Raw genomic sequence first — 23,900 nt, 5'->3', positions numbered from 1 at the left:
GGTCTCCCGGATTGCACCAGATACTCTCACAGGACTTTCTGTCTGGAACCCTCCAGGAGATCCCCTTTCCTGACGGAGGTGGTGGCGAGGCCAAATTGGGAGCAAGGAACTAAAAACCCAGCTACAGCTACTTAGCACTAAGGAAGTTAATTGTTTCAAGTTACAGGAAGCCCAGGCACAGAGCAGACTCCAGGCTGCTGTGTCCGGAGGCTCAACTATGCCATCAGAGACCCAGCGTTCAGCCTGCCTGTCCGCATACTGGCAGGCCTCATGCTCACAAGACAGCTGCTGAGCTCCAGACATTATGACAGGCCCAACCACAACCAGGAGGAAGAGGCGTGGTCTCTTCCTTATGCCTCGGCATAAGAGAGGGGAAGCCACCCCTAGGTGCCCCTGTAGTTTCCCCTCAGGTCTCATTCCCAAAGCGATCCTGGGAGGGGGCGGGACCCTGGTGAGCTGTGACCACCAGAATTGACCGCTGATCCCAGCACAAATGAGGCCTTTTACTAAGAAGAAATGGAGGCTGGAGGCTGGTGTGCTGGAGGTGGGGTGGCAGGCATCTGTGGACCATCTGGGATTAGAATGTGGGTGGCAGAACACGTGGACTGGACCTTCTCCTGTTGCCGCGGTGACCACAGATCCACTTGGATGTTGAGGGAGTGAGGCTGCAGGGTCTGGGGAGGGCACCCAGCACATGGGGGACACCCGGCGAGGTTCGCTCAACAGCCACCTCATCCCTGAGTCCAGGCGTGGGTCAGAGAGGCGGCAGGACGATGACCCCCTTGGCCTACAGAGTGCTGCGTATGAGAGCCAGCGGGTCAAGGACCTAGACAATGTGGGTCTGGGAGCTGATGACCAGGAGGAGGAGATTCCCCCTGAGGAGGTGGCTGGGGAAGAGTTCGAGACCCAGAAACCGGAGGAGGCACTTTTTGAGCTGGAGAGAGTTCTGGACAAAGGCTTAGAGGACGATGTTCCTGAAATGAGGTGGGCAGAGGGGGCTGCCCAGGAGGGGTGGGTGGGGCTCAGACCATGGCAGAGGGGGCTGGGGTTGCCCAGGAGGGGTGGGTGGGGCTCAGACCTGGCAGAGAGGAGGCAGCAGCAGTTCCCACTCCCGCCCCCTTCACCTGTGCAGGTCCCCAGGTCAGGGAAAGGGTTGTTGACTGCTCTGCTGCCCCTGAAGATCCTTGCAGAGTCAGTCTAGAGTGATCAGGGGCCGGTAACTCTCACTGGCCTTTGAGGCAACAGGCAGCAAACACAGCCCTACCTAGGTGGCAGGAGGTAGAGTAAAAAGTGCCAATTTTGGAGTCGGACAGAGTGCAGATGCCAGAGTGACAGCCCTCAAGTCAGAGAGAAAAGGAAATGGAGAAAAGTTTCTCAACTCAAAAGCTGAAACCACCCCGGGCTCCACAAATTGCCGAGAATGGTCAGGAGAAACGCTGCCGTTGGGGGTGCAGTTTTAGCTCGCACTGGGACTGTGCCTGGCTGTTCTCTCCAGCTGCAGTGCAGGGCGGGGCTGAGGCAGGCGGGCCTGGGGCTCCCTCCCCGCCCCTCTCACAGACGAGTGCCATCCATGAACAGGCAACGTCCCTGCTCACGGGGCTCTGCTAACCCCAGCCCTAACCCCAACCTGTGGAGAAAACAGCCAGGAGCGTGCGGGGCCTTCAGCGGGGGACATTTGAGCCAAGAGCTGAGCTAAGTGAGGAGACAGGCAGATGTCTTGGCTTTTAACGTCCTGTTCTTGTCATCATCAGCTGCCCCTTTTTCTCTCATGGTCTATTTGCTTCCTGGGAGGCAGGAGCTGCTCTTTGTGGCCTGGGCCTGGCATGCCGGGGATAGTTGGTAAATGCCTGTGAGGATGTCAGATGCCTGGCCGGGGCCTCACCTCCAGCAAGCAGCGGAGCTGGGGCATCAGTACTGGCCTTCGTGATGTGGAAATCCTCCCCCAGAGAGAGCTCGAGGGAGAGGAGATTCGCATGGGCATGGGCAGGGCGAGGGCCCCCAGACACGCTGGGGCGGAAAAGCAGCTCCAACCCCACACCCCATTCTCCCAAAGCCGGCTGTCCATCACTCAGAGGCTCCCCAGAACCTCAGTGGCCAAAGGGAGGAAGAGGAGGCGGCTCTCTGAGCTGGCAAAACCCAAGGCCAACTGGCAAGTCTTGAAGGACAGGTGAGGCCGGGCCAGGGCCTTGCTATGGGCAGGGGCGCCAGAAGACAAGGGCGCCTGTGGTCCCCTCCGTGTTCTTCCTGGGCTCCCCCACCCCGCACCCCCCACCACATCCATTAACTCCAGGCAGGCGGGGCTTGGCCGGCTAAGGAGGCTGCCCAGGGAGGTGAGAAGTCAGGACACCAGAGGTGGGGACTTGCTGGGAACCGTGGCTGTCGGTGGCCCTCTGGGGGTGGCCAAAGGAGAGTGAGGCGCTTGGGAGCAAAGGCAGTGGGGGCTGGGACCCTGTCTCATCGCAGGAAGGGATGCCGTTGTAAGGGCTATGCCTGGATTTCCCCATGCAAGATGAGCTTGCAGTTCTGTCTCTATTGGTAAGTCTGGGGGTCTTCTCCATCCGCCACGTTCCAAGGGGACCCTTCACTGGAGCCACCCTCTTCCTCCAGGGTGAGGACGGGGGAAGGTGCTCCCTCACCCAAGGGCCGTTCCTGATGCTGCCCTTGCGCTCTGGGCTCAGCCACAGCACCTGCTCCTGGGAGACGACCCTGGGCCCTCTTCTTAGTTACATTTTTTCCCCAGCTGCCCCTTCTCTGAACATCAGCCTTTCTCCAAACAGTCTCCACATCCCAGAGACCCCCAGTCAGGCCTCCCTCACTGTCCTTCCCACCCACCGCCCTCCCGCCTCCAGCTCCCTGTGGCACTTGCTCTGGGGGAGCCGGGCGGGGCCCAGGGCCCAGGCCTCTGCCTGTCTCGCCCTGAGCTGCTGCTTGTTCCAGGCCCTCCGTGTACTGGACTGAGCGGTTCCTCGAGGACACCACACTGGCCATCACCGTGCCCGGTAGGTGCAGCCCGAGCCACCCCAGGGCCTGGCTGCTCTCCAGGGGCATCGCCCGCGGCCTCCAGGGGCAGGGAACTGCACCCTCCTGGAGCTCAGGCACCAGGAGGGTTGCCGGCCTCCACCTCAACCTCCGCTCCCCACCTCCTCCCCCAACACACACTCTGGGGCCTCCGCCCTGGTCAGGGTGAGGATGCAGGGTGAACTCTCCAGGAAAAGTCCGAATGGGGCCGGTGTTTACTCTGCAAGAAGACCCTTCCCTTCCTCACGGTTTCTACGCTTTTGTGAGAGCCTGGGTACCTTCCCACAGACATTTCAAGAAAGCTCATTATGGGAGGGAGGGCGCAAGGCAGTTCTCTCCTGGGGGTTAGACCCTCCCCACTGTGCTCACGGAGCCCCAGAAAACGTAGGTCTATACTAACTGCAGACCTAAACCCACGTTCCCAGTCTGCGGATCCACACTGAGCCAGGGAGGAGCAGGGGGGCCCCATTCCCCTTAAGCCCTGCCACTCCCTTCAGGCCTCTGAGCTCGCTGTCCCCAAAATGGGACAGCAAAAGTCGCCTCTCTACAAAGTGTCTGAGGAACTGTGGGCAGGGACACCAGTGGGGCCTCCTGCCCCGGCCTTGGAGAGCCAAAGCCCACGGGCGGCAAACCCCCGGGGTGGGCCTGAGCTGGGGCTCACCACCTGCTTCCCATTTTGCACAGCGGTATCCCGCCGCGTGGACGAACTGGCTCGGCCCAGGAGATTCTACTTGGAGTATTACAACAACAACAGGTGGGGAAGGAGGGCTGGGCGGCTCTCTGTAGGTGGAGCTTGGCAGGAACCCATTCCCTTCCCTTGACAGGGTGTGGCGTGGGCAGGCTCCAGGTCGCAGGATCCCAGGGTCAGGTAGCCTGAGTTCAGACTGGGGCTGCCCCCTTCCTCACCTGGGCTGCTCAACCCCTAACCTGGTCTCCACCTGTTCAGTGGGCGGTGGTGCAGATCATGCGTGCAAGGCTCTTAGCGCCCTGCCTGACACGGTAAGTGCTCAGGTGTTATCACCGTTAGGACTGTCTGTTGACTCTGAAAAGCTAGAAATTATAAGACATTGTTATTTTACGTACACAATTTTTTCTTAGCACTTAGAACCTCCATGCTTGTTAAAAGTGATCTTTAGGCCAGGCGCGGTGGCTCACGCCTGTAATCCTAGCTCTCTGGGAGGCCGAGGCGGGCGGATTGTTTGAGCTCAGGAGTTCGAAACCAGCCTGAGCAAGAGCGAGACCCCGTATCTACTAAAAATAGAAAGAAATTAATTGGACAACTAAAAATATATATAGAAAAAATTAGCTGGGCATGGTGGCGCATGCCTGTAGTCCCAGCTACTTGGGAGGCTGAGGCAGGAGGATCTCTTGAGCTCAGGAGTTCGAGACCAGCCTGAGCAAGAGCGAGACCCCGTATCTACTAAAAATAGAAAGAAATTAATTGGACAACTAAAAATATATATATAGAAAAAATTAGCTGGGCATGGTGGCGCATGCCTGTAGTCCCAGCTACTTGGGAGGCTGAGGCAGGAGGATCGCTTGAGCCCAGAAGTTAGAGGTTGCTGTGAGCTAGGATGACGCCACAGCACTTGAGCCCGGGCAACAGAGCGAGACTCTGTCTCAAAAAAAAAAAGTTGTCTTTAGAGTTATTTAGACACAAATTTTAATTATCCATCTTTATGCACACATATAAAGGAGGATAGAACTGAAATAGGCGAAGCGTGTCCAACTGTCTCGAATCACTTTCAACTCGGGGATGTCGATGTGGGTGTTCTTCCACATGCCGGTTTCACGCCTGTATTTGTGCACAATAACTTTTTATTTTAATTCTGAATCATATTGTAATCTGAACACAATTTATTTAAACTGCAATTAAACTTAACTCCTGTGGAGCCAACAAGGCACGTGACGCGACCGAAATGCTTTCAGTGTGAACGGCTGCTCTGAGCACACGCAGGCGCCATCGCCGCGGAGCGTCTGCCGTCTGGCTGGCGGCGTTTCTAAGCTGTCCCAGCCTCGGACATGTGGAAGCGTGAAAAGAGTCTGCCTTAGAATCCACAAACACGGTTTTACTTCTGGGCAGAGGCGTAGCTGAGACCCGACTTTGGGAGGCGCGGCCCAGCGAGCTCAGCTGGTTTCACCTTCCCCTTCTGCGAGGCAGCCGCAGGACACACTCTTATCCTGGGGTCCACGTCCGCACCTGGGCTCCGGATAATGGGGTGTGGGGGTGGCCTCAGAGCCCTATCGCCACGGGGGTTGGGGAGGGCTAAACCCCTCCACTGAGCTGGGACAACCTGGGCAGAGGGCGGCTCTGTCTCCGAGAACTCAGGGGAGCTTCTCTTGGGAGATCCTTGCGAACCCCCTTGGAGATGTTTTCAAAACGCCCTGCTTTCCTGGGTCCTCCCTTTTCCCCAGAAACAGAAGCTGAGAGAGATCACACACCTGCGCGCGCGCACACGCACATGCACACACGCGCACACACGTGTACACACGTGCACGCGCACTCTCCCCTTGGCTGGGCTGGAGTCTGAAAAATGGACGCCCTTTAGGACCACTCCCACCTGGCCCATTCCTCGGCCCACCTTGGAATACCAAGCATCCAGTCGCCTGAAGGAACTGGCCACCCCGAAGATGCGGAACAACATTTGGAGCATCAACATGTCTGAGGTGGGCTCCTGTGCTCCCTGGGACCCGCACCCACCCTCCGTGGCTGGGAAAGGTGTGGGCGGTGAATGAGGCCTCTAGGAGTTGGGGGACCCTGGGGGACCAGAGCAAGACAAGCATGATCGCAGTGCTGCATGAGGAGGGCCCGCCGGCCCTCGTTCAGGAAAAGCTGCATTTTCACCTCGCACCGTCTGCAGACCAGTCAGGGGTCGTCCTTCCCTGGCCATGTCGGTCAAGAGTGGATCCCAACGCTTCCTGCCCACACTCAGGCATTAGAGCAATCTTGTTTCAGGTATTTTGTTAAAAGTTCAGTCTATTCTGACTCAAAACTCTGATCTCTCACCCAGTCGAAAGCTTTTTCTTCTCGCCGCTCCCCCAGCCCCCGGCAACCACAGATGCATTCTCCACCCTGTCCAGAGGGTCATGTGAGCGAGACCACACAGCCTGAGGCTTGAGCCCAGCTTCTTTCCGTTGGCACGGTGCCTGTGAGACCCTCCTGTGTCCATAGTTCGTGCCTTTTCCTTGCTGGGTCCTGTCCCATTGGACACCGCGCTGCAGCATGTTCGCCCGCCCTGGAAGGACGTGTGGGTGGTTTCCAGTTTGGGGCTACTGCAAATATAGCTGCCTTGAATATTCGCGCACAGGGTCTTTTGGTGGTGAGTTTTCATATCTCAAGGGTCGATAGCCAGAAGTGGGACTTCCTAGTCGTTAGGGATGTCTGACTTTTTAAGAAACTGACCAACAGGTGCTGTCCCACTTCTCATGCGCAGCAGCGGTGTGTGAGGGCTTAGCCGACCACGTGCTCACCAGCACTTGGTGTCGTCCCTTTGTCTGTCTGTTCGTTTACATGCATTTAAGTTTCGGCCATTCTCATGGGTGTGTAGTGCTTTCTCACTGTGGTTTTAATTTGCATGCCCCTAATAATATGTTGATGCATCTTTTCATGTGGTTATTTGCTGGAGTCCACCTTTTAAACATTTTAAAGTAAATTCAGATGTCATACCATTTCTCTTATAAACATTTCAGTATGTATTTCTAACAGACAAGGATATTAAAAAAAAACCACAATCACAATAACAATCAATGCTCTAAAAAATTAACAATAATTGCTTAATATCAAAATACTCAGCGAGGTGCCGTGGCACACGTCTGTGATCCCAGCACTTTGGGAGGCTGAGGTGGGAGGATCGCTTGAGCCCAGGAGTTGGAGACTGCAGTGAGCTATGATCACGACACTGCACTCCAGCCTGGGTGACAGAGCAAGACCCTGTTTCTTAAAAAAAAAAGAAAAGAAAAGAAAGAAAAAATAGTTTTCCTGCTGGATTGCATCGTATCTTGTGAATGTACCACAGTTAGCTCACGCAGTTCCCAGCTGAGGGCAGCTGGCTGGTTTCCGGGATGTGCGTGGTAACTAAGCGGCAGTTCACGTCACTGTGCTCATTTCCTTCGATCAGGGGTAGGAGTCTTTTGTGCGTGGCGGTCATCGAGCGTACACACGTTTAACTTTAATTGAGGTGGACAAGTTGCTCTCCAAAGTGCTTGTATTAACTCACTGTCCTACCAGCCATGCATTAGAGTTTCTCTCCTCCCACATTCTCACTAGGGCTTGATGTCAGACTTTTTCATTTTTGCCAAATTTGTGGGCATGGAGTGGCCTTTTATTGTTTTTATTTACGTTTCCCTAGTCAACAGAAAAGATTATTGGTCATTTAGGGTTATTCTCTTATGTCATTTGCCTAGCTCATTTTTGGTTTCTTGAATTACTGATTTGGAGGAGCTCTTTATATATGATAGCTACTAATCCTTTGATGAACACATTACAAACTAGCTTCTTCCTATTAAGTCTCTGGTTTCAGTGCTGTTCGTGGGGTCTTTTCGCTTTAGGATCCATGAGGCGTCATGGGCTGTTATACTCCCTCTCTCTACTTTTGTTTCCAGGTGTCCCAGGTGTCCAGGGCAGCCCAGATGGCAGTCCCCAGTCAACGGATCCTCCGGTTGTCAAAGCCCAGGGCCCCAGCCACCCTGCTGGAAGAGTGGGACCCCATGCCAAAGCCCAGGCCACACGTGTCAGACTACAACCGCCTCCTTCACTTGGCCAGTAAGGAGGTCCCTGGGGCTCAGCTCCTTAGGATACCCTTGTCCAGGTCCCTGCGGACGGTTTAAGCCCTGCCTGGAAGTGGGAAGAAGTAATGTCTCCCCAGGGAAGAGAAGCAGAAGTTAGAGGAGGTGTGGTCCAGAAGCACAGGGTATCGTCTGAGGGGGTTCCTAGCAGGGAGGGTTGGGTGCAGGGGCCAGAGAGCGGAGCCAAGGCTCAAGGCAGCTTTATCAAGGCTGTTGGCCTCGTGCCCCTCCTGTCCTTCAGAACAAATTAAATGCCCATTCCCCCCAATGACAAAAGGAATATGTACTAATTGTAGAGAATTTGGAAAATACAGAAAAGCATAATGAAGAAAGTAAAAATAACCTCTAATGCCACCACCAAAGGTAACACACTTTGCTGTGTCCCCCAGGGGTCCACACGGGATGTGCAAGTGCATGCAGCCATGAGTGTGCAGCGGGCGGGTTCCATTCACACCTGCATCCTTTCAGGCGCTCTGCCAGGAGCCCCACGCCTCCTCCTGGCCCGTCTCTGCCCATTCTCACACCCACATCCGATCTGTCCTGAAACCCCCTGGGTTCCACCTTCAGAACACCTGGGACCCACAGCTGCACACCTTGCGGCCCCCAACTGGCTGAGCTCCATTGCCCGCCCGGCCCGGGGCTGCCCTCGCCTGCTGCAGCCCATTTCCCACGGGACAGCCAGTGAGTGGGGTCTTGCCAGACTCTGGCTAGGTCCCCTCTGCATGCACGCACCCTCCCAGGGCTCCCCCTTCCTGCACTGGCTGCTCCCTCTGCCCAAAACGCTGGGCCCCAGACTCCTGCAGGCCTGACCGCTGCACGTCCACCTCCATTGGGGCTGGGCTCAAATTTTCCCACTCGTGAGGCCGCTCTGAGTGCCCTGTTGAATCCCACAACCTGAGCCCACCTCTGGGCACCCGTGAGCCTTCTGACATACTTACGATATGTTTGTGTGTCTGTCGTTGTGTACCAGGCCCCTGAGGTCACAGGCTTGGGAGAATTCACTGTGTATCTCCTGTGCTTGGCCACAACTGCTGGAGAAGTCGGTTGGTCATTCAGGTTTACTCTTTTATTAACATAGAGTTTTCCCATTTTCCTGCTGCCTGGTTTTCTGGGTTATAGATTTGGAGCAGCTCTTTATATAAGATGGTTACTAATCCTTTGTTGAACACTTTACAAAATAACTTCTTCCCAGTCTGTGTCTTGTCTTTTAACTTTGCTTATGGGGTCTTTTGTTTGTTTGTTTGTTCATTCCCTTAATATTTGTTGAATGAGGGGTTAAACGATGGAGACAGATGAGTCCGTGTGCCACTGCCTTAGACCGCCCCGCACGCTCTCGCCCCCACACAGCCCCCGCAGACACAGACGCCTCGAGTACAGTTACACCTCAGCACATACACAGGCGTGCACGTTCGTCTGTGTTTCAGATGTAAACAGGCGTGTGTACGTGTGTATGCGTGTGTAAGAGCGGTGTAAGAGTGTGTTTTCACAATAGGCTTCTGCCCACTCTTGGTTGTGACCAGAATCTTTAAAAAGTGAAACGAGCAAATGCGGTGTGCTGAACTATGCGGGGTAAGAACAAGTTCACGACGTGTGCTGCGCGGACCTAGTCACGCGGTTAAGTTGCGGTCAACAGAGTTTGAAAGCCCAAATGTTAAAATGGTTGAAATGCTCTAGGTTCTCACAGAGGAGTCAAATAAGGCTGGGTTCTGGGCGTGAAAAAGGGCAGACCAAGCCTCTCCTCACCCCTGACCACCCCACCCAGTAGCAGGGGAATGGCCCAAGTCTCCTCTTCATGACCTGGGGCCATTTGAAATGTTTTTTCTTTGTAATTCGCCCTTTTAAAGTATACAGTTCAGGCTGGTGAGGTGGCTCATACCTGTAATCCCAGCACTCTGGGAGGCCGAGGCAGGGGGATCAGTAGAGGTCAGGAGTGGGAGGCTGCAGTGAGCTATGATGATGCCACTGCACTCCAGCCTGGGCGACAAAGCGAGACTCTGTCTCAAACAAATAATAATAATGCTAAAAAAATAAAGAGCACAGTTCAATGGCTTTTAGTATATACACAGGGTTGTGCAACTATCTCCCCATCAGCAGTAATGCCTCTGCCTCTCCCCAGCCCCTGGCAACCACAAATCCACATCCTGTCCCGTCTCTGTGGCTCTGCCTGTTCTGGACATTCCATATAAATGGAGTCACACACTGTGTGTCCTTCTGTGTCTGGCGTCTCTCGCTGAGCACGATGTCCTCAGGGTTCACCACGCTGTGGCCTGTGTCAGAGCCTCCTTCCTTTTCACGGCTGGGTAGTGTTCCGCTATACGACTGGCCATGCTTTGGTTCTCCATCCTTCCACCAGCGCATAGGTCTTTTGGACTGGGCGCTGTGGCTGAGAGGGTTGAGCTCTGGTGCTGTCTGTCTCTCCTGCCCCTTTAGTGCCCAAAGCCCAGTCGGACAAGTGCGTTCCTGACCGAGATCCTCGCTGGGAGGTACTAGATGTCACCAAGAAAGCGGTGGCCAGTCCCCGGATCATCTCCCTGGCCCAGCCCAAAGTGCGCAAGGAGCTCAACGAGGGCTACGACCCCTACCGCATCTCCCCGGCCTCCCTGGTGGCCCAGGCATCTCCACGCCTGTATGAGCTTGCCACCCCCAAGAGCATCACCAAAAAAGTATGAGCAGCCTCTGAGCACCCAGTAAACACCCTAGTGCATCCTAACCCTGTGTATGTGTTGCTCGGAGCTTTTGGCCTGGAGGAGGGTGGGCAGGCTGGGAGGCCAAAAGAATGGTGAGGAGGACAATAATAATATTTACTTTCACATTCAACCTGCGATTTGTACCGCCCTTTTGTTTCCCAAATCACTTTTATCGACCATCTTGGTCTCCTCTGAAGTTAGACTTCAGCCCCCCCAACTTCAGAATCTTCCCTCTGGACCCCTCACATCCAGCCTTGCTTATCTGGCCTCCTGGGTGTCCGCACACCCCCAAGTCACAATGGTACCCGCAATAAAACCAGTGAGCCACCCTGCATGACTCACCGATCTCTACAGTGACTCGGTGATGGAGGACTCTTCCCGTTTCACAGAAGTAGAGACAGGCTCAGGAGGTCAGGAAAAGGCCCACAGTCCCTGCTGTGGTCTGGACACTCCTGTCCCTCCATAATTCATATATTGAAATCTTCACCCCCACGGGGATGGTCTTAGGAGGTGGAGCCTTGGGGAGGTCCTGGGGGCAGAGCCCTCATACCTGGGATTGACATCCCTGTGAGAGGCCCCAGACGTGCCCCTGGCCCCCTTGTACCGTGTGAGGACACGGAAGTGGGCAGTGTGTGACCAGGAGGAGGCCTCGTCCTGATCTTGGACTTCCAGCTGCTAGAACTGCGAGAAATAACCATCTGTTATTTATGGGCCACCCAGTCTATGGTACTTTGTTACAGCAGATGACCACAAACGGTGACTTAAAACAATACACATTTATTCTGTCACAGTTCTGGGGTCAGAGTCCAAAGTGGGTCTCACTGGGCTAAAATCAAGGTGTGGCAGGGCCGGTCCCTCCTGGGGGCTCCAGGGGAGAACCATCTCCTGCCTTTCCCAGTGTCTAGTGGCCGCCGCGTCCCTCGGCTCGGGGCCCTTCCTCCCCCTTCAGAGCCAGCAGCGCAGCGTCTTTCAGTCTCTCTGCCTCCGATCCCCCTGGCCCCTCGTGGGAGGACCCTGTGCTGACACTGGGCCCCGGGTCATCCAGGATGACCTCCCATCTTAAGGTCCTCAACTTAATCACGAGGGAAAAGTCCCTTTTTCCGTGCGAGGTGGCCTGTCCACAGGTCCTGGGGACTAGGTTGGGGATGTCCTTGGGGCGTTATTCTGTCAACCACAGACCCACGGACAATCTGACAGATGGCCTGTCACTGTCAATTACTCTGTGGCCTGGAGGTGGAGTGACAGGGCTGAATTTGAGAGACCTTTAGGAAGTGCCGTGTCAAACTGGTGCAACAAACGATCAGGTGTGGGATGTGCAGGAAGGAGAAGGGGAGAACACTGTTTCTCAGGGATGGCATTGCCACTCATGGATAGGGACCCCTTTCTTGTGATCACGGGGGAGGGTGATGAATGGTTTTTGAAACTGTTGGGTTTGGAGATACTTTGACATTTCTAAGAGAAAATATACACCGATGTCTGCACCTGTACCTGTGCCTGAACCTACACCTGCATCTACACCTGAACCTACACCTGTGCCCACACCTGTGCCTGTACCTATACCTGTGCCTACATCTGCATCCATACTTCTGCTTGTACTTGCCCCTACACCTGCACCTGTGCCTACACCTGTGCCTACACTTACATCTACACCTGCACCTACACCTTCACCTGTGCCTACACCTATACCTGCACCTACACCTGTGCCTACACCTGCACTCACACTTTCACCTGTGCCTACACCTATGCCTACACCTGTACCTACACTTACGCCTACACCTGCGCCTATACCCACGCTTACACCTGTAACTGTACCTACACCTACACCTGCACCTACACCAGTTGGGAGCACTATTCTGAGATTCAGAGAGGAGACCTGGGCTGAGACATACTCTGTGAGTTATTCTGAAGATGTGCCAGTGTAAATACAGGTGCAGGCATAGGTGTAGGTGTAGCTGTAGATGCAGGCACAGGCGTAGGTGTAGGCACAGGTGTAGATGCAGGTACAGGTGTAGGTGCAGGCATAGGTGTAGGTGCAGATGTGGAAGCAGGTGTATGTGTAGGCCCAGGTGCAGATGCAGGTGTAGGCGCAGGCACAGGTCAGTGCAGGTGTGAGCAAAGGAAGGAATGCATGAACTCACTTGGGGAGAACAGAGAGCAGGGAGAGAAGGGCCTGGTTCCAACACCTCGTGGGCAGGTGGAAGACGATGACCAGCCAGGGAGCCTGGCAGCAGCGTGCAGGGCTGTAGGACGGTCGGGGAGGAGGCACGGCCATCGGTGTGAGGTACTTGGAGCTGGAGAGGAGCGAGGGCTGGGATGCCCCCGGCTGTGGCCTGCAGGGGTCACTGGGCACCTGAGGGACGGGCTTTGTGGCGCAGGTTGGCGTGGCCTGGGGAGATAAAGACAGGCCAGGGTGTAGACAGTTGTTTCAAGAAGCGAGTCAAGGAGAGTGACCAGGTGGTGTCTGCAAGGGAATGTGCAGCAGGGAGAGCTTCATTCTTACTGAGTGGAGGGGACCAGAGCATGTTTAAAAGCAAGGGGTGACACCGGGTAAGGGGCCGGGGGATGGGGAGAGAAAGGTTGCTGAGAAGGCGTGAGGGGTGGGTGTACAGCATGGTGGGGACAGACTGCACCTCTTCTTTGTGGGGAGAGGGCAAAAGGGCGGTGCTGCGGTTTGAATGCTGGTGGCCCCTCCAGAACTCATGTCGAAAGTTAAGCCCCGATGTGGCAGTGTCGAGAGGCTCTGTTCTCACGAATGGGTTAATCCATTCATGGATTAATGGGTTATCATGGGAGTGGGATGATGGCTGTATAGGAAAGAGGGAGAGGGACCTGAGCTGGCACTTCAGCACACTCGGCCCCCTCGCCATGTGCCACTGCCCTGTGCTGCCCTGGGACTCTGCAGAGAGTCCCCAGCAGCAAGAAGGCCTCACCAGATGCGGTCCCTCAAGCGTGGACTTCCCAGCCTCCCGAACTGTGAGCAATAAACTCCTTTTCTTTGTAAATTACTCCGTTTGGGATATTCTGTTATAAGCAACAGAAACGGACCAATATGAGCTGCAGTTATAGATAAACTATGTGTTTTGGATTTCTAACAGACATTTCAAATTTAGCATGTCTAAAACAGAATTCTTGATTCTTTTCCCCAATAGACACACAAACCTTTTCTCTCTCAACTTTGCCCATCTCAGTAAATGTCACTACCGTTTTTATTGAGATATAATTCACAGACCATAAAATTCATCCTTTTATGGTGTACCATTTAGTAGTTTTTAGTACTGTACATTCACAGAGTTTTCCAGCCATCACCTTTATCTAGTTCCAGAACATTTTTGTCTCCCCAGAAAGAAACTCTGTCCCCATGAGCAGTCACTCCCCTTCCCCTCCACTCCAGGCCCCTGGCACCCACGAATCCATCTCCCGTCTCTAGGGATCTGCCTGTTCTGGACATTTCATACACATGGAGTCTCACACTGTGTGTCCTTCTGTGTCTGGCGTCTCTCACTGAGCACGATGTCCTCAAGGTCCATCCACGCTGTAGCCTGTGTCAGAGCCCTTTTCGTGGCTGAGTGATGTTCCATTTTATGGAAGGACCATATTTTAATTATTCGCTCATCAGTTGATGGACATTTGAATTGCATACTATTTTCCTAGGGCTGTTCACACAAAAACTTGCATGTAAATTTTCATAGCAAGCTGGGACTTTGCTCCCTTTGCTGCCACTCAATTGCGTCCCCTCCGCTGGCTCTCTCAGACAGGCCTTGGCCAGTGCCCCCAGATGCCGCTCCTGTTCTGGATCTCAGCCTGCCCAAGGTCCGCCCAGGCTGCATGAGTTGCCTACAGCTGTCATAACAAATCACCACAAACTTCATGGCCTAAAACAACTTAAATTTATTGTCTTCTGGTTCTGAAAACCAGAAGTCCTAACTAAGTCTCGCTGGGCTACAGCTGACATGTGGGCAGGCCTGGCTCCTTCCGGAGACTCCAGGGGAAGACTTTGTGCCGGTGCCTTTTCCAGCTTCTAGAGGCTGCCCACGTGCCTCTGTCTGTGGTCCCTTCCACCTGCCATCATACTGCTCCATCCCCTGCTTTCACTGTTATGTCTCCTCCCCTGATTCTGACCCTCCTCTCTCCTCTGATGAGGACCCTGTGATATGTTGGGCCACCCGGATAATCCAGGATGATCTCCCATCTCAAGGTCCTTAACCTAAAATCCCACCCTATGACAAAAATTCCTTTTGCCCTGTAAGGTAAAATAGTGTATTCAGGTCCCAGGGATTAGAATATGGATGTCTTTGACGGCTGTTATTCAGCCAACCACAGTGGGAAAGAGCTTCTTCACTCTCTCTGAGACCCTAGACAAAGTCTCACACATCATCGGCTCTGGCTGGGTCCCTCCAGAACCAGCCGCTGGGTCATGATGGTGCTGTGTACTCACTGGCTTGGGCCAACCCATCAGCAAGTATTTTTTTCAGGGCCTACCGAGTGTCAGATCCTGAGCCATGAGTCCTGAGAATCCAAAGTTATTACCAGATTGTAAGTTCTCTGAGGATGTTTAGTCGCTCAATAATGTAAAAAACAGCATATGGCGCCTCAAAGTTGAAAGGGCTGTGCTACCTGGGTAAACTCTGCCCTGGGTAAACTCAGCTTCACTGACCCATGCCATGCCACCCTCTCTACCCAGTGCCTGGAAAGTGGGGAGCCGCACACAGGATATGGTCCTGACAAACTGCATGGCCTTGGGCAGGTCATTTTGTTTTGGTATTTTTTGTATTTAGTTATCCCCTCCCAGATTTTTTTTCTAAGAATATCATTTTGCTTTGCTGAACGAAGTTACCTGGTGCTAATGGAAGGGTGTGTGCCTGAGTAACAACACCATTTCTAAGCAAGGCTCTTCCCTCTTAGGGTTTAGAACTTCAGGGGAGAATCTCACCTGTTCTGCAGCTGGCATTCTGTGGAGTGCCCACGCACTACAAGACAAAGCCCACCATGGCACTGGAGGATACAAGCACCTACCTACCACACAGGAGCCCGAGAGGAAGAGGGGAAGATGTGGAAGTTAGACTCATTAATTTGGGAGCAGATTATGAATATGGAGTTTCAAACATTCACCTGAGTGCGTACGACACAGGCCGGCAGAGAGTGTGTTCACCACTTCTGTGACCACCTCTCATTAAAGTCGAGGGGGGGCAATGCCGGGATGAGGCAGCAAAACATTCCTGAGCTCAGTCCTTCCCATGAGCGAGTGTTCACATCAGCGGGTTGGGTGCTGTGTTTGCACTCGACCCGCTAGAAATGATCAAAGCAAACTTCCTGAAGGAGCACACTGAGGAAGACGTCAAGGGAGAGTCCCAAGCTTGGCCAGAGCTGGAAGAACTGTCGGCCAAGCTGACCAGCTGTTGCAGACCCTTCCACGCCAGCACTGGGATATTGGGTGACAAGAAGAGCTTCCTGGGTGGTCAGAGGTAAGCAGGAGACCCTGGCCCTTAAAGCTCTGTTAATGATGAAAAATAATTTAAAGAACATTCATGGAGTACTTATAGGTCCAGACCTGGACAGGCATTCAGAAGTGAAAGGTTAAAAAAAACCATCCTGATCATCTTGAATGATAAGATGATAAAGTACAAGAATAAAGTGAGTTTCAAGGAGATTGGGCATCTAGCTCAGAGCATATGGTGATTGCTGAGTAATGTTTCTTGAAGGTGGGGAGGGAAACGACCACAGTGCACCTGTCGAATGAGTGGATAAAATCACTGCCTTTTTAAAAGTGTGGTGAATCCCGGCCTTCCCCTCCCCTGCTCTAAGTGTCCTGAACACAGGCCTTAGAACTGTCTTGTTCAAACCCTCCCCATCACCTAGCACAGAATCAGTATGTGCGGTGTTCCACAAATACTTAATCAATTAATTTAATAAAACCAAAAACAATGGACTCCTGAGCCGAATGGCTGTGGATTCAAATCCCACCTCTCTTGCCGCCGTCAATACTTTGGCTCCCTAATATAGGGTACCCACGTTTCTCAAAGCTCTTTTCTGGGTTCATTCTCGCAAGCTCCCCAACTCACTCCTTGGCATACTAGTTTGGTCATCGCTGATGCAAAAGTGCAGGAAATCCCAGAACCACGCTGCCCACACTCCAGTTCCGGCTCCATCACCGAGGCATTGGGTGAGCGGCCTCAGTTTCCCCCTCTGAAACTCGGGTGCTAACAGAGTGTAGACACAGGCGTGAAAGGATCACGTGGGACCACGTGTTCCCCACGCAGGTGTGGTTATAAGAGCTCAGTATTTTTATTAACAACATCCTCCACCTTCCACGGCCAAGGCCATGGCCAAGGCCCAGCAGCGACCCCGGCACACAGACACATCCCGTCCACGCGCCCGCGCACCTACTACGCGCCGGGGCCCGCTCCCGCCCCCTCCAGGCCCGCCCCGGCCACGCCCCCAGGCGCCTCAGCCAATGGGCGCGCGGCGCCGCATCCGGGGATCCCGGCGCGGCCGCCGCCTCCCGCGCACACACGGCCATGGCGGAGGTGAGTGAGCGGGCCGGGGGAGCCTGCCCCCCGCCCCCGCGTGCCCGCGCCCCCCGCCGCCGGGGCTCGGCTTCTTCGGGGGCCCCGGGGGCGGAGACCCCCGCTTCGGAGCTCCGAGGCCGGGCCTGGGGCGCCTGACGCGTCCGGGGCCCGAGGGGCGCGGGGCTTCGTCGGCGGCCGCCCCCGGCCCGGCCCCCCCCCGCCCGCTGCCACATCGCGGGTCCAGTGCGCACGCGCGGCGGCGCGGAGCGGGCGGGGGAGCCGGAGGGGCGGACGGGAGGGAGGGGTCGGGGCGGGGGTCTTAAGCCGGGGGCTGCGGGTGGTCGCGCGGCGCGTCCCGGCTCTGGCCCCACAGCCTCCCCCCGCCTTTGCTAACTTTGCCGAGTGCCGTGGCCGCGCCCCGCGCTCCCCGTCAGGACCCGGCTGGACCCGCGGCGCCTTGGCCCGCCCTCGAGGCCCCCGGGGGTCAGGTCAGACCCTGGACAGGATTTGAACTCCACACTTGGGACCCGTCTCGGATAAACCAGACACGGCGGATGGGTGGGTCCTCTGGGGCCTAGAGAGCGTTGGTGCTGATGTCAGGACAGAGTTAGACCAGCCTGTGCCGAGTATGAAGTTACTTCTCGGAGCCTCCTCTGTCCATAAAGCAAGCCCGAGACCGTTTTCCCGAAATCCTTGGGGCTGTCTGTGCTTTGGAATCCAGAATTTTTCCTATCTGAGGATCTGTGGGGTTTTGGACCCTGATGTTTGATCAAACTCACCTAGGACTGTCCAGGATCAAGAAAGACAGCTAATAGCTTCAAGTCAGGTCAAACCAGGAGCGAAAAAAACTTTCACTTTTGGAGCTTTTTTTGATTTGTGAATGGTGATTGCTGTCACCTCATAGGGTCCTGGTGAAGATGAGACGAGAGAAATGTAGGTGCAGGTGCAGCATGGGACAGGCACTCGATGAGTGTGACTCTCAGTGCATGGCTGCCGTGTGCACGCAGAAGTTGACAGGTCCACAGACTCAGGAGCTGGTCCTTATCTCATGAGTGCGGTGGCTGGGGCCCAGAGAGGATGAGGTGCCCACCCAGCAAGGCCCAGCTGCTTGGTGGGAAGATGGGACTGGAAATCCGGCCTGGTCATGGGGCCACGTTGAGTGTTTGTGTCTTGGCACAACATGGGTAGGCGTTGTGGAAGGCGGGACTGGCCATTCTCTCCCACCAGTGACCTTCTTGGGGCATCAACAGGCTGCGTTTGTGCCAAAGAGGGTGTAGGTGACTTGGTGCCAGGCCAGGCCTCACCAGCCAGTTCCTGCCTTGTGCTAGGTGGCTGGATCCAGAGGGTTCTTAGAGAGTTAGCTCTCCTTCCTTGGGGTGGGGGATGGGGGGCGCATTTAGGGAAACTGAGTTCTCATGAGGATGGTGGCTGGCCTCCAGCATCGGAGGCAGAAGCCAGGTTTCCCAATGGCCCTGCAGGGGCATGGCGGTTGAGTGGATGTGTGTGTCTGGTGTGCTCCCGACTCAGGCACGGCTCCTGGGAGCGAGGTGGCATTTGGGCAGCCACATGGGCTGGCAGGGAGCTGTGTGTCCTGGATGCATGGGTTGCCCCCCAGCCAGCCTCCTCTGAAAGCTGCCTTGCCCTGTGCTGAACTCCCAAGTGGTCACGCAGCTGGTTGTCTGGGTGCTCCTGTTACCCTGTTGTGTAGCCGGGGTGGTGCTGTGGAGTGAGTTTGATTTTCTAAAGAGGTTCCCCTCCGTGCTAGGCCCTGAGAGTCTGGCCAAAGGCCAGAACAGATAGGGCCTGTCCCAAAGGGATTTAGAGTCTGGTCAGAGAGCGAGCCACGGGGACCAGTAAGGACCAAGTGTATGCATGCTGAGCCACGGCCAGCCTCTGCCCAAGAGGCCTCTTCTGGCTCTGGAGCCTCCTGTTTGTGTGACCTCAGGCAGGTTGCTGAACGACTCAGAACCTCAGTTTCCCCATCTCTAAAATGGGAAGTTAATGGTCTACCTTCAGAACTGGGCGGTCTCCTGAGATGTTCCTACAGTGGCTTCCACGTAGAAGTTGAACCTTATGAAGTTGCTGATATTTAGCTGTATTTAACCCATAAAAATGGTCTTTTGTAACCTAATAGCACTAGATGAGTATTAGTTGCTTTATTATCATATTGTCATTTCAAAGTGATCATCAGCATCACTGTGGAAGACAGGGGAGTGCATCACACTGTTTCAGGGATATAGAATAATCTTTTAAAAACCTGAGTACACCACCTTTTGCTCTGTTTAAAACCCTCCATGGCTTTTCATTGTCCTCAGAATAAAATGCAGTTCCTCCCCACAACCCCAGCCCTGTGGTGTGGTCCCCCTGGGCTCCTTCCACTTTCTGGTGCACTCTACCCCTTGGGTGCCACCTGCCACCTGTTCTACCTCCCCTCAGGCCTCTCAGTGGTTTTCCCTGACCCCCAGTTGTATAGCCCCTCACCCTGTTTTCTCCTCTCAGTACCATACACATCCACTTGTTATCTGTGTCCGAAACCAAACTGGTAACTCCATGTGGGTGGAGACAGGCGGAACCTGTTCCTCGGGTTAACTAGCATGCTGCTGCCTCGGCTGGCCCGGAGTAGGCGCCCACTTCGTGCACGTTGGTCAAGTGGAGGCCACTTGGGAGGCTGAGGTGGGAGGATTGTCTGAGCCCAGGAGTTAGAGGCTGTAGTGAGCTGTGTTCGTGCCGGTGCACTCCAGCCTGGGCGATAGAGTGAGGCCCTGTCTCTTATTAATAAAAACAACAAAACCTCAGTTTCTTAAAACAATAACAATTGTTTTATTATTATCTTTAATAGTATGAGGGTTGACTGCTCAGCGAGACAGTTCTCTCTCAGGATCCCTCACATGGTTGTGGTCAGTGGGCGACTAGGGCTGGAGTTGCTGGGGCTGGAGTTGCAGCAGAGGCTTCCTCACTCGCAGCTGGCTGTCAATGGCTGTCAGCTGGGACACCTGCATGTGGCCTCTCCATGTGCCTTGGGCTTCCTCACAGCATGGCAACCGGGTCCAAGAGTGTCCCAAAAGATACCAGATGGAAACTGGATCGTATTTTACGGCCTAGCCTTGGAAGTCAGATAGCATCCTTTCCACCACAGTCACAGGCCTGGCCAGATTCGTGGGGAGAGGAGGAGAACCCCATCTCTCAGGGCAGGCGCCTCAACATTCGCATGCTGGAGGGAGAGATTGTGGGATGGGAGATGTGGGTGTAGCCACTGTGTCATTTTGGCTTCTGCTTTGAAGGGTGGTGAGCGGGAAATAGCGGCTGCCGGGGGAGAAGGGCCACCCACAGTCTTTATGCCGACCACCTTGCTGCCGCCTCCACTCCCAGAAGACCCTGATGGGACACTTGGGTCTGTGGCCCTCTCCTTTGGGACCGTGTCTCTAGAGCGCTGCTGTCCTTCCTTCTCTTCCTTTTGGAATACCTGCCTGGAATACCTTTGGCCAGCTCCCCATCTTTTTCCTCTTTCCACTTGGCTTTGCTGGCCCTCAGCTCTGGTGGCGACAACCCGAGTTCCTGAGTGAACAAAAGAATCCACTTTGAGTAGGCTTGCCCCTGGACGTCAGACACTGGGGCAGGGCAGGGAAGGAAGTTCCTGGACTGTATTCCTTGGTAAGTTTGAGGAACGTGGAGTCACCTGGAAGTGCACTTGGAAATCCGAGGCTGCCGGGGGTCCCCACGTTGGCAGCTCTTCTGCCATTCCCAGCTGCTTCTCTCTTTGCCCCTCTCTGCCTGAGCTCCCCATTAAATGGCAAGTCAGATGAGGGCCACGTCCTCCTCGGACCCGGCACCCTGCCTCACCTGAGGCCAGGTGCCATCCTCCGCTACTCTGTGTGGGCCTTGGGCTTGTGGGGGCTGTTGTCAACTCGCCACCCAGACTAGGGCCTCATCTGGTGTCGTCGTCAGCCCACTTGGTCGTCAGGGCTCTTGATGGTGAGAACAGAAAGCCAGCCCCCTGGCTGAGATGTGAAAGGCCGCCCAGAGCCTCCCCTTCCCCCACCCAGAGGGTCCCAGTGAGGGCCAGCGGTGATCTCAGGTCACTGAGGGTGCTCTTGCCAGGACTTCGCGCAGCATGTGGCTGTGGGCTGGGGCTGGTGGCAGCCTGCCGTTTTCTGGAAAAAGCAGCCGCCAGGGCTGCGCCTCACTGCCACCCTACCCCACAGGGCCTGGACTAGCCCCAGGACAGGGACTAGGTGCCACAGGCGCCAGCTCAGCTTCCCTTGGCCACTCCCAGTCCCTATGGCCCCTCCCTTCCCCACTGCGGGCTGCTGGCCCCTCTTCCCTTCTCTCCTCTACTGGCTGCCCTCCGCCAACAGGGCTCCACCTCTGAGAGCTGGTGGGACCTGTCGCTCCCACTTGGAGCCCCTGATGTGCCCGCGCCTCCTCCCCGGGATCTGTCTCTGCACCCTGGTCCCTGTAGCCTCTTTGCCTTGGCGCTCCAGTGCCAGAACTTGCTGTGCCTCCCTGCTCTCGCCCATGGCTTTGCTGTACGTTTACATATAGCTGACCCTTGAACAACACGGGTTTGAGCGGCACGGGTGCACTCACACGCGGATTTTCTTCCGCCTCAGCCACCCCTGAGACATCAAGACCAACCCCTCCTCCCTCCTCCTCCTCCTCCAACACGAAGACGACGAGGATGAAGACCCTTATGATGATCCACTTCCACTTACTGAAGAGTAAATATATTTTCTCTTCTTTATGATGTTCTTTATAACGTTTTTTCTCCCACTTTCTTCATTGTAAGAATGCAGTATATAATACATATAACTCACCAAATATGCATTCATCGACTGTTTATATTATCGGTATGGCCTCTGGTCAACAGGAGGCTTTTAGTAGTTAAGTTTTTGAGGAGTCAAAAGATATACATGGATTTTCAGCTGCACAGAGGGTCATCACCCCTAAGCCCGCGTTGTTCAAGGGTCGATTCCTGAGGGCTGGAGAGGGTTTCTGAGTCGGCACGGCCTGAGCTGGAGTTTGTAGTTGTACCACTTGTGTGAGCCTGGAAGTGACTCTTTGAGTTTCAGTCTCCTTGCTTCTCTTACGAGAATGATTAGACCGCCCCTGAGGTTTTTCTTGAGGACTCAGGAAAGCAGTGTTGAAACTCTTACTAAACAAGTTTTTAAACTTTATTAAATATTTTAATCTACTCTTTGGCAACAGCTTTACTGAGATATAATCCATCTACCATGCAATTTGCCCATTTTAATGTGCACAATTCATTGGTTTTTAGTCTATTCACGGAGCTGTGAAGGTACCACCACAGCCAATTTTGGAATGTTTTCATCACCCCGAAAGGAGCCCTGCCCTCCCTGGTGATGACTCCTCAAACACCACGTCGTCCCCGCCGCCCCTAGCAACCATGAGTCCACTTTCTGTCTCTGTGGATCTGCCTGTTCTAGACATTTCACATAAAATGACTCATACAACGTGTGTCCTTCTGTGTCTGGCCTCTCTTACTGAGCACGATGTCCTCAAGGTCCATCCACATTATAGCCTGTGTCAGAGCCTCCTTCCTTTGCATGGCTGAGTGATGGTCCAGTGTTTTGTTTTTGTGTATCTGTTCATTAACTGATGGACATTAGTGTTCCTTCTACTTTTTGGTTGTGAATAATCCTGTGAGCATTCATGTGTAAGTTTTAGTGTAGATCTATGTTTTCTTTTCTCTTGGATACGCACCTAAGAGCTTATACCTCGGTCATACGATAACACTACGTTTAACTTTTGGAGGAACTGCTGGACTGTTTTCCAAAGAGTTTGCACCATTTTACATTCCACCAGCAGTGTATGAGGGTTCCAATTCATCCATCTTCTTGCCAACGCCTGTTATTATCTGTCTTTTTAATCATAGTCATTCTCTGATTATGAAGTGGTACCTTTTTATGGGTTTTATTTGCTTTTCCCTGATACGATATTAAGAATCTTTTCATGTGCTTATTGGCCATTTGTATGTCTTCTTTGGAGAAATGTCTATTCAGATCCTTTGCCCATTTTTAAATTGGATTGCCTTTTTATTGAGTTGTAAAAGTTCTTTATATATCCTAGGTATAAATCCCTTACCAGATATGTGATTTGCCTATATTTTCTCCCATTCTGTGTGTTGTCTTTTCACTTTCTTGATTGCGTCCTTTGAAGCACAAAAGTTTTTGATTTTGATGAAGTACAGTTTATCTGTTTTTGTTTTATTTTGTCACTCGTGCTTTTAGTGTCTTATCTAAGAAACCATCGACAAATCCAAGGTCACAAATATTTATCCCTATGTTTTTCTCTAAGAGTTGTATAGTTTTAACTCTTATATTTAAGGTCTTTGATCCACTTTGAGTTAATTTTAATATGTAGTATGAGATAGGAGTCCACCTTCATTCTTCTGCACAGGGCTATCCAGCTGTGTCAGCACTGTTTGTTAAATAGACTGTTCATTCCCCATTTAATTATTTTGACACTTTCATCCAAATTCAATTGATTGTGAATGTGTGAATTTATTTCTGGAGTCTCAGTTCTATTCCATTGGTCTACATGCCTATCTGTGGTGGCAGCACACTGTTTTGATTACTGGAGCTTTGTAGTAAGTGTTTTTTATTGTTGTTGTTGAGACAGGGTCTCTCTCTGTCGCCCTGGGTAGAGTGCAGTGGTATCATCACAGCTCACTGCAGCCTCCAACTCCTGGGCTCAAACGATCCTCCTGCCTAAGCCTCCTGAGTAGCTTGGACTACAGGTGCCACCACCCCTGGCTAATTTTTCCTATTTTTAGTAGAGATGGGGTCTGACTCTTGCTCAGGCTGGCCTCGAACTCCTGAGCTCAAGCGATCCTCCCACCTCGCCCTCCCAAAGTGGTGGGATTACATGCGTGAGCCACTGCGCC

The 23,900-nt window shown here is 53.7% G+C and overlaps 2 protein-coding genes across 2 annotated transcripts in view; both read left to right on the top strand.

Moving 5' to 3' along the window:
- The first annotated feature begins 694 nt into the window (after positions 1-694).
- On the top strand, positions 695-10,494 carry THEG (theg spermatid protein). Its single transcript, XM_012645351.1, has 9 exons — positions 695-984; positions 2,054-2,167; positions 2,464-2,535; positions 2,938-2,999; positions 3,703-3,772; positions 5,568-5,685; positions 7,621-7,780; positions 10,234-10,378; positions 10,413-10,494. The coding sequence occupies exons 1-9, from the start codon at positions 695-697 to the stop codon at positions 10,492-10,494; spliced, it is 1,113 nt and encodes a 370-aa protein (XP_012500805.1).
- A 6,459-nt stretch (positions 10,495-16,953) lies between these two features.
- The window catches only part of MIER2 (mesoderm induction early response 1, family member 2), a 29,800-nt gene continuing 22,853 nt past the window's right edge, over positions 16,954-23,900 (top strand). Inside the window, exon 1 of the mRNA XM_012645481.1 lies at positions 16,954-17,014. Within this exon, the coding sequence (XP_012500935.1) occupies positions 17,006-17,014 (9 nt within the window). The 5' untranslated portion in view covers positions 16,954-17,005. The remainder of the gene's footprint in view (positions 17,015-23,900) is intronic.

Source organism: Propithecus coquereli, unplaced genomic scaffold, assembly GCF_000956105.1.
Source record: "Propithecus coquereli isolate 6110/MARCELLA unplaced genomic scaffold, Pcoq_1.0 Scaffold232, whole genome shotgun sequence".
NCBI classification, from domain to species: domain Eukaryota; kingdom Metazoa; phylum Chordata; class Mammalia; order Primates; family Indriidae; genus Propithecus; species Propithecus coquereli.
This window is presented reverse-complemented; position numbering and strand designations above follow the sequence as displayed.

Excerpts from the sequence above, each read along its gene's own strand:
- THEG (XM_012645351.1), top strand. The coding sequence starts at position 695 with ATGGGGGACACCCGGCGAGGTTCGCTCAACAGCCACCTCATCCCTGAG. Across the intron at positions 3,773-5,567 it reads GAGTATTACAACAACAACAG|GACCACTCCCACCTGGCCCA; the intron begins GTGGGGAAGGAG and ends GACGCCCTTTAG. Across the intron at positions 5,686-7,620 it reads GGAGCATCAACATGTCTGAG|GTGTCCCAGGTGTCCAGGGC; the intron begins GTGGGCTCCTGT and ends TTTTGTTTCCAG.